Genomic DNA, 18,328 nt, shown 5'->3' with positions numbered 1-18,328 from the left:
AAATTATACATATACATATGTATAGTAAATGTCTAAAAATTAGATGTTATGCCCTAAAACGATTGATAGAAGCTAAGAAATTATGGGAGTATCGTCACGTGTAAGTTTGCATTTCCAAACTACAATTAACAAACGCAAATATGTGATTGAGCAAGTAATTTATTTATTGAAAGACAAAAGAAAAACAAGATTCTCAGTAAAGTTATTTAATTCTTAATTCAACATGCTTGTATGACAACAGGGTAACTCCTCGATTTTCGGAAATGGCTGTAACTGTAGAATATGTCGCTAGGGACTAAAACCAGATAATGCAGAAACATAAAACAAAGTTGATAATAAAATATGGATAATTTCGGATCACACAGTTTAGAAACAGGAATTTAATTTTGCTGATTGTCACAGCTGTGGCAGTCGGCAGGTTTAATGAAGGCACCCTAGACAGTTCCTAATCATGGAAAACATGAAACCAGTGATAATGAAACTCGAGATCATGCTCAATACTCACTTCGAGCACAAATACACAACATCTGGGCGAATCCAATCTTAAAAACTACGAAAAAAAAGGAAACGCATGCAGGTATTCACGAACACAAATACAGAAATGGAAGTGACGAAACACACTGAAAAGTTTATATCGACATGAAATAATATTTTTAACTGTAAACTTTTTAGCATTCAGTCCAATGGTCAACGATAATTTATGAGTTGAATACACTATTTCTTGTTACTTACCCTCGTTTGATCTCTCAATGAAGATGACGCACAGAGAGCGTTGATGCCAGCCTTCTCCCATCATGGACAGCTATGATTCACGATTACGAATATGTAAAAATTTCATTTTACTTATAATCGAGCGAGATATAGATTCAGAAATAAAATATTACATTGAAAGAAAATGTCAACACCAAACAACAAGTTTTTCATTTAAACAATGATTAGAATGAATCTATAATATTCATGGTGAGATTATTCAAATTCAGAGAATCACTAAAATATAATGTACTGATTACTAAGCACTTATCACCAGGGAAAATTAGTATTTTAAATTCATTTGTTAAAATTTTTGTACCCATATTGTTAATAGCTAAAAATGCAGATGCATGCTTGATACACATAAAGCTGATCGATTAATGATACAAAATGAACAAAAAAAATCGATCATGGAATTACAAATTTTATAAAGGCCAGTTAATTCACCTCTATGAAATGTATCATCAAGTTACAAATTAATATTACATGGGACAATATTGAATCAGGTGGTGATAGAAACGTTAGTGAATGTAGAAGAGATATTAAAACTAACATATTAATCTACATATTCACATGGATCGTAGCTCAATAAAGGAGGTGAACATGGACATATAAATTATTAACATACAGAATGGAAATATTGTGGCCTTACAACTGTACCTTAAACTTCGAGAATTCATTTCATACACCATAACTGAGTGTAATAATTTTGCCGTTGGTCGTTATACTGGGAGAAAAACTGATCCAGCAAGAGAAATCGTTTAGTTTGAAACGTTGTTTTTGGCGAATGACGATTAGGAACCAGATACCTTGATTTAACTCAACTTTATCACATTATTGAAATTGGGGTGTAGCCGATTGTATTTATTATAAACACCCGATAATCAGAATGGAAGATATGATATTGATTAACACCGATATACATGAAATGACAATTTTCAGATAATCAACATGTTAGATAATTGGCGAACCAAGAAAAATAATTTGCCTGTCGAATGACTTTGATCCATGTAACAGTGTGGCATTCTATGGGTGAATAAAAATATTGTTCATCATGGGAATATTGGGTTCAGGTATAAGACCACAACAATATTATGATGCATAATATCAAATATTCACATCGAAGAATACCTCTGATAGTTCATAAAACCGTTTCATATGGACAATTGTAGAAAAAGGTTTAACATTTCCAAGTTAACATCTCCTCTTACAAATTAAGTAATAAAAAAGAAGATTTTCTGACGAAGGATCCAACTCTGTTTTGCGGACATGTGAACAGCAAAAGGATATCAATATTGAAGAATATTCAATACCTGTAAGGAGGCTGAAGTTACAAGGGTTACAGTCGAATAACGATTATCGCAAACCAACATATGAATATACATGTTCAACCGATTTCATTGAGTATGATGGAAAAAAAAATGTAATGAAGACCTTGTCAAGAATAGATTTGAATACATCACATAAGACAACCAACAGGCAACAGTAATTATGTCAAAAACAGGTTCACGATCATAGCTAGAAAATCCAGTAGTGCGCGGCTCCTGGTTCCTATCAACGCATCATCATCATCATCATCATGCCAAGTAAAACATAATAGTGATTTGTTTCTTCCAACGGTGTCACTCTTTATCAGCAGTTTGGAACCTAAAAATGGTACTGGTATCGTTGACGATTTAAAGCAAAAAAATAAGTCACAGTTGTATTTACTGATTATAATGATACCATAGTGTGCACTAAACAAGATAATGTAATTCATTTGCATATACATAGATATAAGTATCGATTAAACTATTATCGGCAATACAAGTAAATTGTCAAACATTTTACATCCCTAAATGGTGAATGATCAAAACATGTCAACATGAGGTTTATAATGTCAATGTTTTTCTATTTATATATGTATATATATATATATAATCAACGAAACGAAGGTTGTCATTTGTTACTTTTAGTCAAAATAATCCAGGAACGAGCATTTCTGTCGGATTAATTTAGTTTCGTAACAACGCTTTTTTCATAGTGCAATTATATAACTAACAATAAGAGTTACACAGTACAGGCATTCGAAATGTTTATGTATATATTATAGAGTTTAGTTGAGCTCTGGTTCTTCCATTTTTTGTTCTTTCATCTGCTGCATCATCCCCTGGTGATTTCAATTCGTTTTACAGTTATGTATTATATGGGGAAATAAATACATATCATAGAAAATGAAACACAGAAGGAGAGCACGTTGAAATTATAAATTTACCCTACTGACTTCGTTCGATAATGAATTTCAGTTTGCCTTATTACCTATAATTAGAACGTAAATCGCGTATCCTAGAATAACAATATATGAAACGAAGAAGCATTTCGGACAATATTTGTAATATATATATATATATTGTAATGCAATATATATATGCACGATACAAATAAGACATAGTCAGTGCTACTGGATCGCATGAGTTAAGGTGTAATCTTTCAACATAACCAATTTTATATCAGTCAGCGTAATTATTGATTACGCGAGTGAAGAAGGTATGGGCAGCGTTAACCATGTCCCAGTGGAAAGCTATCTGAAATCTATATCTGAAATGAACAAATCATTACAATACATGATACAATCGATGAAAATCACTGCTACACAATTAATTTCAAAAGTGTGCACATTTTGTCATACGTAATTGTATCATTTTCTTTTCATGTATACAGACCCTTCGTTCTTGAATATATTGAGTCTTCCTGAAGTTGTTCGCCATGTATTAATACTCTTTAATCCATTTCAGACAATTTCCAATACCGAAATTTGAATGACTTCATATTTGCGAGATGAAATCGATTGTTATATTCTAATTTCGCTCAATCTTGCACTCGAAAGAATATTACAAGGTGAAGCATATTTAAATTTGCAAGCAACAACTTAGATTGGTTAAATAGATCGATTGCGGTTCACAAATGCATCATATTGATGGAATACTAATATTAGAAACAAACTTTCAAGTCTTTACAGAGTAGAACAATTGTGAAATCTGGTCAAAAGCGGAAGTCAGGCGATGGAATGGATTATTTCAATAATTGGCGGTGGGAAAATTTAAACATGGACTTTTTTTGAACGACCCTCAGCAATAATGGAGCTATTGGTGCGATAGGAAACCCCGCATGTCCGTAATACTTGCAGCCAGCGGTATGATTAATGTGTGATAATAATTACCATGAGTAGCGGTGAGCGATAACGGGAATTCTTCGTGATGCAAGCTGTTAGGCATGCCATTTCCAAAAAATTGTATGGTGAATTAGTGTATTATGAGCGTAAGTAAGGAAGAGTTTACGCATTTACTCGATGGTATTAGGAGTTTGTACACCTGAGTTTTCGTCGATTATTTTGAAATGCGGATGACGAAGAGGCGCCTAGCTGCTCACTATAATGCCGCAATTAAGGGTTAATCGGCCGGAATTACAACTTAGAAAAAAAGAAAAGACTATTTATAATATCTCCAGCAATATTATTTGCTGTAATGATAGTGGAAATGAATGAAACGACATCCCTATGTAAGTGAAACGAATTTGTACCAAGATGTCACCGAATGGAGAAAAGGTTGTACAATAAGAACGTAACTAATTGAACTCTCGTTTTTTTCAATCTAATTTTCATGTTTTTGGGTATATTTCGATCACCAGAGATCTCCGAAAAACTTCGAAATTATTTTTTTAAACTAATAGTCATCTCCAAACTAGATAGGAATACAGTTGCGCAAGTACGATACAACAGATGCTCGTAAACAAATATACTTGCACATTATGACTTTGCAATAATGTAAAATTTCTTGAATATCTTTCAAATAATGTATAATGAAAAACTGGTGAGCGAGCAAAATGAGCCCAAAACATTAGAACCAGAGTTCAACGATTTTGACCGTTGTAATTGCAGAACCTTTCCTCAGATTATTGATATCTTAGATTGTGGTATTCGAATTTGCTCAGATTTATTTCTATCACACAGTCAGGATGTTGTTTTATTTGTGTTCTCATCATTGCAGCAATACAGATTGCTAAAAACTTTTTAACAGTTTTTTCTCGTTTCCTACCTTCTGATTCATTTTTAATGGTAAAGCGAGCCCGCACATAAAATTTCAAACCTGACTAAGAGATCGGTACTTCGAACAAGAGTTTTCTCTTTGGCACCTATGCTCGCTTTACCAGAGAACAAATGCTCAGAAAAGAACACGTCCGAAAACGTTGATTAATAAAGAGAAAAAAAAAGAAAAAGTTAAAACTGCGTATACTATAGATAATTGATTTTTTATTTGTTATTGGAAAGTTGACTATTCTATAATAGATGCTGACCTGACTATATTATGCAGTAATTATCCAAGTATCAGACTCTCAGAAATTACCACAGAACTTTATGCGTGTACAAAAGTGTAAGCGTCGCAAATACAGACAAAATGAACGAAGAAAAATTTTAAAATTACATACTTATGCGCATAACAGTAAAAAGTTTAAGCCAAACTATCTTGCTAGTTTTTTTTTTACTTTCTTTTTAATACAGTAGAGAAATGGACGAGATTATCCCTAGTCCATAAACAAATTTCAATTTCAATTCTTTTGCGCCAAGTGCAGATATTCATATATCATATAGTGCGAAAATTTTGAATTGGGACAAACTTTACTGTTGAAGTTGGCTGGATTTGCGAGGAAAAAAGAGTAATTACGTGTAATTTGATCATAATATAGTCCATCATGCCCTATTATTCTTTTCTTTTAGTTTATATTTCTTATATACTATTCACTATATCTAATGTATTTTTGGAAAATACATGATGTACAACTTCAGATTGACTCTGTATACTATTATAAACATTATTAGAGTAATAACGAGAAGTTTGCACGTTGTTTTGCTTGTTTTTATTCCTGTCTATTTAATGCGGCTTCAAATAAGTAAAACTGCATTTGGTTGAGTTTTTCTTACTTTTTATATCTGCTTTTAATCATTATTATCATCTACTTAAATATAATAAATGAGGAAAAACAAACGGGTACGAACTAAATGAACGCGCCAAATTATGCCAATTTCATAATGATTCATAATGTATATGATGTTGCTATTAATGTATGGTAAGAGCTTACATAAATGATATCCAGAAAGTAGTTGCAAGTTATTTTTTAAGGTAAAAAAAAAAAGAAAATAACAAAATTAAACCATTGGAAGTCACATATTGGCAAATATGACTGGTGATTATGTTCATCTACTCCCTGGGAGTAGCCATCATCACTTTAATACCTTCCCTGACATTGAACTGGAGACAGATGTATTCTTGGTTCTATCGGCATACCGTAGATCCGACTTTTTGCACTTTGCAGTTGTACGATGAACACAAATTTCATCAGTTCCTGCAAGCGATGTACACATGTTGGCGCTGTAATGAATAAACGAAGTACATACAAACAGTTAGCAACGCCTTACATTTGTAACCACGAAATTAAGAGTGATGCGACGTGAAGTGACAACTGCAACAATAAAAATAAAAACAAACCGTGGGAGAACAGGGTAATATAATATAATAGTAAACAAACGAGTGACCAAAAAAAGTGCGATAAATCATCTCAATAAAAGAATATTTGCAATACATGTATAAATATGTAATATTACCACTGATAATATCTTTCAACCACAAATCATCATGTTTTCAATTTTATCAATAATAATATTATTAATAGTAATAGTATTAACAATAGTATTAATAATAATAATAATAACAACAACAATAATAATGATAATAATAGTATGTTTTAAAAGTCCACAACAATGGTTTAACTTAGTAGGAAAAATAATTGCAGATACTTTCTGGGTAAACAATGTATGTAAAATTGTATACATGAATGAACCATTATTAAATGAAAGAAATGAAAATTTCAATTTCATACTGATAATAAAACCCCTAAAATGTTTTCTTTCAATTAAGCAGTTGCAAATGATACACACCTTTTTTTTGAACATTTTCGAAATAAACATACGATGAACCACACATCTGCAATATGAATTATACAAACAAACAACATATTGAAACAAAACTATGCGACAGAAAATTATTCAGTATACGAGCACATAATCAACAATATTTTAAACAAGCATGTATTCGATTTCACGTATATAATATACATTTATATGCTTATGCGATATATGAAAAGAACGATATATGCAACGAGTTAGTCAATTCATACGTCATTGTGGTGAACATAATAAAAATGCGGACTTTGATAAAAAAGAAAAACCTACTCCTATTATACGTATAATACCTATTAGGATAAATATGGAGAAAATCAAGGAGACCAAAAGAGACATGCATCATTTTCTATGTTACATATACACATAATGGATATATGTACATATTAACACAAATATCAACGTCAATGTAGGTGAGTAGCCATTTCTACTTACGTATTGTTCATTGTTTTCATTTTTCATCCGTTGCTTATTAATTATCGGAGCTCGGCTGGGAGTATGGATAATTCTGATATCCAGCTGGGAAGGGAGGAGCCTGCTGGCCTGATTGCGGTTGGCTGGCGGAACCCGTGCTACCAGCGTAATAACCGGCTGGAGCAGACCCGGGACCCATTCCTGGATAGCTTCCGTAACTTTGGGGAAAAGAGGTTGGTGTTCCAGTCGGCGGACCGGCGGATTGCCCCTGTAAAGCTTGTTGCATTTGGGGTTGCGCTAATTGACTTCCCTGCAAACCCAGCTGAAACACACATCCAGAGTTAAGTACCTTGACATGGTACCTGTCTAAGCTTGGGTCAAGTTGTTTGGCACAATTTGTTCCGGAATATTTCGTATACCATACGTAAACAGTATTACACGATAAAATTTTTCGACTCCTTATTGCAGGTAATTATTCAGGGTGGCCATTCAATTTGGTTTGAAAATTCTCATACTTTTTTTCTCTCGACATTTTTGCTTTAGCATATCAACTATCTCGATACTTGTATCTTACAGAAAACGTTGGAATTGAATTGTTCATTATTAGAAAACAGAAGTTCGTAAAGATTAGTATGCTTCAATCTTAAGGATGAATCGGTCCCACTATCTGAATAGAAAATTATGAAAGAGAAAAATTATACAAAAACAAAGTCTCCGGCAATAGTACTTGTGCTACTGACAATGAACACGAATGAAAAGACGTCAATACTATGTAATTGAAATGAATTTGACCAAATTCGAATAACAGAAGCTGACATATCAACCAAAAGACAAGAGGTTATACAATTAGAACCTTCAAAAGACTAACCGTGAGAATCGGATGAATGATAGCATGGTTTAATTATTTTGAACATTCCAATTATAAAACCACTGCAGATTGTCGATATCTTAGCTGAGGTACTATAAATTTGCTTAGATTAATTTCAGTTATATGATACGGAGGTTCTTTCATAAGCGTCCATCATTGGCACAAATAACACCGTTGAAGGTTTTACAAACTTTGTCTTCCTTTTTCCTAACTTTTGATTCAGCCTGCCCATCCATCCTCAAGCAAGCATATTCATATTATTATCAATACCATCACTACCATCTACATAAATAAATACTGATAATCAAGCACAGATAACGAAAAATTTATAAACAACTAGCAATTTTGAATCATTAGGAACAATTGAAAAATAGAAAAATTTCATTGAACACCATCTTTCGTGGAGATTCCTAGAAAACCTGCAAGTATTTGCTAAGGTTTCCTAACATTTCCCTAACCTTTCCATACCAATCAAAATCCTCCGACATTTGCCGATTTTCCAAGTTTTCCAGACGAGTGACCACCCTCGATAATTGATTACGATTTTACCTTGCCAGCTTTCATTTGTGCCTCTATTGCTTCAGCTTCCTTAATCTTCCCGATACTTCTATAATACTCTGCCCACTGGGCACTGTAATCCGCTTGACCTCCATTCTGTGCTGCAGTTTGTGGTTGTTGCTGTTGCTGCTGTGGAACAGCTCCGGCAGTTCCAGCTGGGGTTGGATTGGCTTGACTCGGAGTATTTCCTGCAAGAATTAATGTAATCGTGGAGCCCAATTGACAGCAACGTCGACGATGAGTCGAGCTCTAGAAGTCGAAAATAATCACCTGGCTGTGGTTGAGCCTGATCAGGTTTTCCTTGTTTCGCCTGTTGCTCGATCATGTCAGCTTCTCTGTGCATACCAAGTGATCTGTAATATTCCGCCCATTGTGCACTGTAATCTGGTTGTCCTGTTTGCGGGTTAACATGTACTCCACCAGGAGTTGCACCAGGGCCAGCTGAAATAATGAAACACTCTATGAACTCACTGCGCAGTGATAAATCATTTCAAATTATTTGTGTAAATTACCTGTATCACTGGACTGAGCTTGGTTTGGCCAAGATTGATATCCTGATCCAGAATTCCAGTTTGGATTGTATCCAATAGCCCCTTGCCCTGCTGTAAAGGGGGCTCCTCCTGGACTCTGCAATTTTTTTTATCATGAAGAGAGTTACGTTCATCGAAGATTATTACAGAGGGGACATAGCACATTTGATTTATAAAATCAGGAGTGAACAGCTGTTAAAATTCGTTATCACAAGAATGTAGAGCCATGACATCAACACAATAGAATAAAAATTACACATCATTGATAATACGTATACGGCACTCCAGTTGTATAACGCATTTTATAAAATACTATAGAATTATCATATTATGGCAATTTCTTGTCCCATACCTTAAGACACCATCTAAAGATAGAGCTTACTCAAAACTCGATAGGGATTATATTGGAGAATCAATGGTTGACAAATAGGAAACTGAATTTCAGTTGATTTGTTATGAAGAAAAAAATCTACGTACCAATCCAAGTTTCTCACTGAATATTCTTTTCGCATGTTCGACCTGTTCCGGATTTCCGCGTATTATGAATATCTTTTCATTTTCGTTACTCTGATTCCGCCGATCAAGTTCGCAGTGAGCTCCAGTTTGTTGATTGATTTGTTTGATAGTTTCTCCACCTGAACAAAAAAAAAAAAAAAAAACACATTCGGAATAGTTCCAGTTGAATATTTTTAGGCAGAAACAATCATCCCATAATGAAGATGGCTTTTTACCTTTGCCAATGATGATTCCACACTTGGTCGATGGAACAGTGAATGTTGTTTCAACTTTGTCTTGCATTGGGCCACCTTGGCGCCTGTCCCACCCGCCACCGAATTCGTTTGAATTACGACCACTACCGAAACCATTACCACGTGGTCCCCCTGCTCCTCTGCCACCACCAGCCATGGGATTCCGCCCGTCATCTCGTCTCTAATAGACATAAACATAGTTTAAAATTTTGTATCGGCTTGTATCCTAATAACCAAGGCTTAAACTATCTACATAAATGGTTCACAAGTCTCAAAACACCATTGAGATATTTAGTCGATAGTACCAAGTATTTGAAACATTAGAAAACACTTACAATTTGCGAATTAAGTTTCCGCATGTTTTTCTGTATATTAAGGATGCAATAAAGAATTCAGCTCGGATTCCCCTCTAACTTACAAACTAGAATAAGGTTTTACCATTACACTGTCAATTAATTCTTGAATGCGTTGTCGTGCTTGTTCCACTGCTTGATGTTTACCGGAAAGCAAACACTTTCGGTCACCTGGACCGTCTTCTCTACCTTGTTGGAATTGTACACGGGCTCCTGTCTCAGCTTGAATTTTTTTTATCATGTCACCACCTTTTCCAATAACAACACCCACTGCGGCTCGTGGTACAAGAACCTGAAGAGGGTAATTCATCGGCATTATTATGAACTCTAGCACTCGAATTCGCTATCTGGTGACGATATTCAACATCTGAGCGAGTAGGTCGAATCGTATCAGCTGAATATGTACTATGTACTTGTTTATGTGCAAATTCACAAATTTCTTGCAATGAAAGTTTCGTATTATATTTTAACATTATAAAAACAAAATGCATTTTTATAAAGATACACGTGTCTACATTTGTTTATGTACAGCGTGACCGACTCACTCTAGTGCATATTTTCACCGCTAGGTTCAATTTCTTAAGTTACGCCTCTGTCAGACATCCCAATATCGTTCAAGTAATTGGAAGCAATTGTACCAGTTTTGCTATGGCATCATTTTTTTCAAGGTTTTATTGCCGCCAAACAAGAAACAGTAGCTTACCTCAACACCGTCGCCACTTTGAGAGCCATGGCTGAACCCATTGTCAGTATTATTATAATTTGTTCCCCCTCTGTCAGAACCTCCTCTTTGTGATCCTCTATGGAACATTTGCATCTCTTTCTCAGCTATCAACTCGTACACTAGCTGTTTAGCATATTCAACTTTTTGCGGATCTCCCGTTATTCTAAAATATTTTCACTTAAATCTGAGTCATGTTAATACACCCCAAAACAATGTGTAAATCCACTGTAAGCTTAAAATGTACATTCACTGTGTTTCAAAGGTATCACGCCGAACGGTACAAGTCGCCAAATTATTGAATAGTTTAACTGAGTGCATAAGAGATTGTGTCTTCGATTTCAATTTCACCTGAGTGGTTTTTCTTGTTCTTGAGAAGGGCCTTCTTGAATAACGACCATCTTGGCCCCGGACTTCTCTTGTAGTTGCTTAATCGTTTCTCCCCCTTTGCCAATGATCAAACCAACTTTAGGACCAGGTATCATTATTTCAACAAACCCGGGATGGCCAATAAGTGCGCTGTTACCGCTACCAATATTCATGTCACCAATGCCCTCCGTTCTGCTTCTTTGATTAACAATGGAGAGGACTAACTCTTTAGCACGACTGAAATGTTATTTCGGTGAGACGTGCGTCGTCGATTCTTTATTATTCAAATGTTAAATGAAAGAAAATAGGTGTACAAATACGCATATTCCGGGATATTTATATTGCGTAAGTATTAGATATAATATAATTTTGAGTATTGGCGAATATCACATTTAATTGGAAAATATTGAACACTGAAACTGTAACCAATAATTAAGCTTTGAATACAGCAAACGTCATTGTAAATATTCACAAACTCTTCATGGGCTATGAAATGCCTTTAAAATTATTTCACTTGTGAACTGAGAGTAAATATTAAAGAATCTACCTTAGGCCAAACATTTGTGACCTTGAGATTGAAAGATTTGTGAGAATAAATACTTCTATAATCTACCGAAAGATTGCCTGATTACAATACAATTTGAAAAACTGTCCATTTTCTGGCTGTTACTCGGAACAGACTAAACTTGACACTAACCTTCGTCATAACAATAGAGTACACTATTATTAGAAGGTGAGAAGAAAAAAAAAAAACTCAATCACTTGTACAGACAAGCTTGACAAACCGAATTTCTTCGACAAACGTCTCAATTATACTCTATGCATAAGGATTGTATGTACATATATTTGTGTGTATATAAGTATGAGATATACAGTGCCAGGTTTGCCAATTTCAAGTTCGTACTACTCCCAGAAGGATTTGTATTTTCTAATTCGGCTGTTCCAGTTATAAAACGCATTTATTCCATATTTTTAATTTAAAGAAGTTATTTCTTTTCAATTCTATTATGAAAGTTCGAAACTGAAGGCCTGTTTTGCATTTGTGAAAAAGAAAATCTCAAAAGTACTGTGTCAGATAATGATATACGTTTATATGTATATACAAACACACCGACTATATATTTTAGTAAGTGCAACTGACAGCATTATGGGGAGAAAAAAAAAAAAGGAAAAAAAAAACTCGAAGTCGTGGACAGTTGCTTTCTAACAACAAAATTTCACCCAAAGTTTCAAGATAATGTAAATTTGGTTTAAAACAACAAGTTCAATTGGATACTGTGAAACGTAAGTGACACGATCAATTAAAGTATTTGCGAAAATTATTTGAATAAAAAATATTGCCGCGATTTCTAGATGATGAAAATACAATACTCATTTTCTTAGTTTAAATTTACAATCGATCGCAACTTTGGACATCAAAAAAAGCAGTCAATTTTGTTGGTGATAATTTGAAAATTCAAAGCTGTAAAGGTTGAAAAATGAAAAAAAAAAATCGGCAATAACTGTTATATTGAGGGTATAAAGAAATAAAAAGTAAGTTACTTGACGGCTTCTCTGGACCCTGTGAGAGTACAAACACGTTCTGGCAATCCGCCACTCTCTGGCGCCATTTGTATCTTGCACCCAGTTTCACTTTGCAATCTAGTTATTTGTTCTCCACCTCTGCCAATTACTGGAAAATAATAAATGGAGATGACCATTAATTCACAGATAGATAGGAAATCAAAAGCTGGATAGGTCAAAAAATTTTCGACAAATTTATGACGCCAAATGCACAATTATAGGAAAGGAAAAACACCAGGGGACATTCGAATTTCAAATATTCAGTAGATATCATCTAAATTGAACAGAACTTTGTTGAAAAATTTGTTGCACCCTTCGCTAATAACGAAGATAAGTTTTTGTACCAAACGCCACAGTTAACCTTCTGCAACCAGCTAAAGCATCACCCAAGAAGTGATAGTCTGAACTATGCCTTTCGCATCATTCGTTGGCGTTGAAAATGTCTGGACACGATGATTTATGGAAGATGATGAAGAGTCGTTTGACCATGGTCTTACTAGGGAAAAGAGGCGGATGACGTTTATACTTACTTAGCCCAACCATTTTGTCTGGGACTCTAATATCCTCATTACAGATACCTCCCATTCCAGCCATGACGGCAGGAGGTGAAGTCGACTGAACAGCCACTCGGGCAGCTACAGCTGCCTGAGCCGCAACTTCACTGATAGAAGTACCAGTAGGTGGGCCCCCCCGTAGCCCAATCATAGGATCTGCTACTAAAGCCGCCACTTTTTTTGCTTCTGGCTCTGAAGAAGTTAAAGAGATCATATTCGCATAAAACAATGTTCAAAAACTTGTGGTTCAACAGTTAGTGAGTAATTTTAGTGTTCATTTTCGTATTCGACCCTATAACAGAAACTCAACAGCTGAAGAAGGGTAGAGATTAAAAAGTAAAATCATCGCATTACGGAAGTATCGTAATGTTGAATTTTCAAAAGCCCAGAAAACTAATTTATAAAATTTTAAAATGAAGGCTGAAATATAGAGAAGCAAAAATGCAAACAGTTTAAAGTAAACTACGATCCTGTACTTTCTATACTTTGACTTTTGACATTCTAAAATTCTATGAATTAGATCATCGGTTCATTGAAAATTCTACATTATGATACTTTCATTGTGTAGCTATTCTATTTTTGGAACCTCACTCCTAAAGACGATTGTCGAGCGGTTCTGAAACCAGTACTACCTGACCTTAGTTTCAAATCATTCGAAAGTGTTACCATCTACTCAAGATTAGAGTACCACATAATAAGATAAAACAGAGTCATTGAATCGTGTGACTTATGTTTGTAAAATACATAGATATATGTAATTGCGTGTGTAAATATTCCTTGCACATTTTATCGATTATAAGTCATCGGATATTGTTGCATATTTTCTCAACATTCCAAACTTCAACCTCGTGAAAATTAGTGGATCAATCAATTACAGTAAACGAAACAGACAAAGATAACTTAAAAACAAAAACAATGTATGTATGCTAGTACCTGAAGTGTGAAGAGATTGATTTGCCTCACCTGGACAATCTTCAAGAGGACGCTTTAACTTTGGTTCCGTATTACTTTGAGAACCGGCAGGATTTATTTTAGCTGCAATCTGTAAACAGAAATAACAGCAGTCCGATTACGAACATTATTGTAAAACTTATATCCTTCAAGTTCAGATTCATCATTGCACAGATGTACCTATTCCGATAAAATATCACTTACCCCGACTAAGACTTACAGAGAAAACTATTATTTACCTAACAATTCTCCTTGGGATTGAAAGAAAAAAAAAAGCTGACAATGGAATGGATGGAGAGATTTTTTATTTTAAGGAACCCAAGTTTGGATTTACCCACTAATTGTGAATGTGGGTCAAGAGTATGAAACTTGTAACTCTGTGAGTTTGAAGCGAGTGATACTAAAGTAGTGAAACTTTAAAAAATTAATTATTTTGTGGGTGGCGATTCAATTAACATTTTGAATTTCGTCGACGTTTTAAGTCTTTTCCAGATCTACATTATGAAACATCCCTGATTTTCCGAGAAAATTTATATTGCTTTAATAATAAGTTACACATGTATTTGTTCATAGTCAAACTGACATATCTGGTTGAGGGATACAAACTAGAACAAATGTTATTGAAAAATTACTAAACCACTTGTCTCGCATTTGTAACATCATTGACGTCAAATTATTTCAACCAGTATGTGCTATATTGAAGAAATAAGTTGCGAGTTCTTATGACGAACGTTAAAAAAACAACATTCATTTGATTGAAAATTCCCATCATATATTTTCCCTGACATTTCAGCGATTTCCCCAGAGTTTCCAAAATTTCAATGACCAATCGCCAGCCTGATTTTGCAATTACATTCACAAAAAATCTAAAGTATCGGAGTTTGCAAAATATGATTATATTAATATTGTTAAAGATATATTACGTTTTACTGAATTTTAATAGTGCATTGTGTATTAAGGGCAGAAAGCTAGCAATCGACGTGAGTGCGACTTTCAGGAGTCCAAGAGGACTCAAAGCTACCGAGGCTCACCAAAAGCGAGCCTCGATATGCGGAGAGTCATCAAGGCTTACCTAAAAATCCTACGATCAGCATCAATCGCCTACCACCCGTAGTGCACACAATACTTTTGTATCCATAGCCTGCATCGAAAGTTTGCCTTTGAGTCCATAATCATCCTCCATTGTTAGAGGAAATGGGAGTAAAAACATACTTCGAGCCCGCTTATGATATTTTGTAGCCGCCCACTTGTTTCTGGGTGGAAAAAAAATACTTTGTGCCCACTTTATACGCATAAAAAAGCATGCTTTCAGTGCAGATTGGACGAAAATTATTTTTTAGTAGCAAAATACCGAGTTTGCCCAAAAATGAATTGTTATAAAAACATTACCAACTTTAACCTCATATAATTTGGTTGCGGAAAATGTAGCAAATGTAATGACCATTCTATGTTTCTAAAACTGACCAGAGTAATGTCTTTTGCAAATTGCAACATTTCTATACTAAATTATTTAACTCAAAATGACGAAAAGTATGTGAATGGTGTTTGGAAACGAAGAGCTCCGTAAGGAAAAAGAGATAAGCAAATTGATAAATGCAGGATAAACCGTCGCTATTCATTGAAATAACGATGTCCAGGTTGTTGTTGAATAGCCGCAAGAAATGAGGGCTGTTCAAGTTGTGATCGATATATTTCAAAATAAACAGTGTGAGTAAGAAGAGTAAATCTATAGTATTGGAATCAAAACATAAGGTGTTTGGATTGTAAGTGAGAATGAAACTACGGGTAACAAAACGATGGCCAATTCTGTGGAATTCTGCAGCACCAATTAAAATCAACGTTTCACAATATATCACTATACAACATACATACTAGTAGATTGGCTACTTAATAAACACGGAGTTTACTTTTTTACTAGACATGAATATTTCAGCAGACATATCGCAAAGTTACATTTAATGGAACATTGACTCGGGAATAACTGTGAAACAAGTGATTTTGCTAAAAAGTAACGACTACGCGTGTACCGTTTAACCAGAGATATTGAAGAAGTGATACAGCGGAATTAGATTGATATTGACTGAGTAATTTTCTGGCAATAACATGTGAGTTGTAATACTGCAGCGTAATTAGGAAGAGTAGCGAGTATATTCGAAGAGAATTAGATAGTTGTTAAAAAAAAATTGGGTCGAAGAAATGGTCCTCGTTATCTAGAGAAATCTAAACATGGATTCAGAGACTCGTAAAACGTGTAAAGCATCTGCGAGGGAAAACGTGCGTGTAGTTGCAGCTATCCCAATTCCCAAGCGAGCAATTGCGAGTGAAGCCGAAATGGAGGTCGGACGGGAGTAGAAACAGTTATCGCGTAAAATGAATATTCGGTGATAATTTGACGTACTTACCTGTTTGGCACGTTGCAGGGCAGCTGCAAACGCGGAACTTTGACTGAAATTTTGTGGCGGAGCGACCGCTGAATAATCACTCATGATGAACCATGAAGGGGAAGGACGATGAAAGGCTCGTTATTTCTCCCTGTCCGTATCTCGCGTAGGCAGAAAAACTTCAGTTACTGTAGTTTTTATTTGGTTGTAGGATGTAAACTCGGAACGCGACTGAACGAAAACCGACGCTACTTTCTTGCTATTTTATTTCACACAAGAATAGCTGGGGCAGTTAGTGAAATCCACAATTAACACCACAACGCGCAAGCGTCAGCATCGGATCATGACCCGCCATAGATAACAAATGCTAACAGATTACGAACCCACCCAAGAAAAGCGTGCATCCGGTTTCTTGTTTCCCATTTCTGCCGCTTGCGGCGGGCCCAACAGACAATTCAGAAGGTAGCATCCCACGGCCGTGACTGACGATGAAAATATATAAGGGGCTTTTCACGTCAACTCAATAAACGGTTGACCATGACATTCTTTTGATTTCATCTAGGATTTTTCCAATGCTGAGTATTTTTTTTTTTTTTTCTTTCAAACAAATCGAAATGATGTAAGATGGGTTCAAAAATTCATGGGTAAAAGCACTTTGTTTCTGTATCACTATCAATCAATTCTAACTGCACTAATAACATCTACAGACGAACTGCAAACGATTTCATTAATTATATTATATTGTATTGATGGTTTATTGGCTAAACTCATATTAATGAGCTCTTCGCATACAAAAATTGAAGAGATAAATTCCTAATTAAGCGGCGCCCTCTACCTACCTTGTAGACACAGTCGACACGGTTCAAGTTGGTAAGCGGTCAGTATGAAAAAACAAGAATTCATGTTACGATCGCTCACCGCGTTTACCATATAAGTTAAGTATACCTAATATATTTCAATTATAAGAATTATTATACATCAACTGCCGTATATTAGTTCGATCCGCTCCCAAGAGCCGTGAATTTTAGAATTCCGTTCGATCCAATCCGATGAGTCGCAAACGGAAGAATTTCATTCGATGCCCGCTCTAAAGAGCTGCAAACTTTTAAGGTTTTTTCATATTCAAATAACTTCGAAGAGCCATGCATTGCGAAATAGTCAATTTGTTTTAGAACCAAAACAATTGTTGGTTAAAAAATGAAGGAGAGAAAGTTAAACAACGCTAAAGGTCAACACGCGCTATACCAAACTGGAGCTGAACGAAGCGAAGAGAAGAACGAAGCATGCGGAACGTATCGGAAGCAAAGGATCTGAAATTGAAGTATTTAAAATTTTTTTCTAAAATATTTGCAACTCAGAGATGACTTCATAGAAAATGTTGAAAAAATAAATCGGTGTCTTGGACATGTTGCTATCGCCTATAAAAGATTCAATATATGCAGGTGAATATAAACGATACATGAGCGTATAATATTTGATTAATATTCATTGTTGCGTTGTAAAACTTCTGCGTACTCAACAGTGGAATGTCCCAACTTATGAATTTCGCAATGATGACGGTATGTTGCCAACATT

The 18,328-nt window shown here is 35.0% G+C and overlaps 1 protein-coding gene across 8 annotated transcripts; it reads right to left on the bottom strand.

The window, feature by feature from the left end:
• Positions 1-141: 141 nt before the first annotated feature.
• LOC107225200 (far upstream element-binding protein 1) lies at positions 142-17,098 on the bottom strand. 8 transcript variants are annotated; one of them, XR_006902550.1, is made up of 15 exons: positions 16,775-17,098; positions 14,355-14,463; positions 13,398-13,613; positions 12,847-12,976; positions 11,287-11,541; positions 10,918-11,101; positions 10,306-10,506; positions 9,844-10,042; positions 9,590-9,747; positions 9,095-9,209; positions 8,853-9,023; positions 8,574-8,770; positions 7,178-7,478; positions 733-802; positions 142-295 (listed from the first exon to the last, which is right to left on the bottom strand). XR_006902550.1 is itself a non-coding variant. In XM_046730104.1 (14 exons), the coding sequence occupies exons 1-13, from the start codon at positions 16,856-16,858 to the stop codon at positions 7,215-7,217; spliced, it is 2,283 nt and encodes a 760-aa protein (XP_046586060.1). In that variant the 5' UTR covers positions 16,859-17,098; the 3' UTR covers positions 142-802; positions 7,178-7,214. The 8 variants fall into 8 exon arrangements, 7 of the variants coding, with proteins under 7 accessions (XP_046586060.1, XP_046586061.1, XP_046586057.1 ...); XM_046730104.1 differs by having other exon boundaries at positions 142-802; XM_046730105.1 differs by lacking the exon at positions 733-802.
• Between the last annotated feature and the right edge of the window lie 1,230 nt (positions 17,099-18,328).

The sequence above is a fragment of the Neodiprion lecontei genome, chromosome 2 (assembly GCF_021901455.1).
Source record: "Neodiprion lecontei isolate iyNeoLeco1 chromosome 2, iyNeoLeco1.1, whole genome shotgun sequence".
NCBI classification, from domain to species: Eukaryota; Metazoa; Arthropoda; class Insecta; order Hymenoptera; family Diprionidae; genus Neodiprion; species Neodiprion lecontei.
Note: the sequence above shows the minus strand (reverse complement) of the source record. Positions and strands in the feature narration are given on the sequence as shown.

Bases quoted from the DNA above. Each gene is read 5' to 3' on its own strand.
- LOC107225200 (XM_046730104.1), bottom strand. From the start codon at position 16,858: ATGAGTGATTATTCAGCGGTCGCTCCGCCACAAAATTTCAGTCAAAGT. The intron at 14,464-16,774 runs GTAAGTACGTCA...TTCTGTTTACAG, and splicing joins CCCTGCAACGTGCCAAACAG to ATTGCAGCTAAAATAAATCC. The intron at 9,210-9,589 runs GTACGTAGATTT...AAAAAATTGCAG, and splicing joins TCAGTGAGAAACTTGGATTG to AGTCCAGGAGGAGCCCCCTT.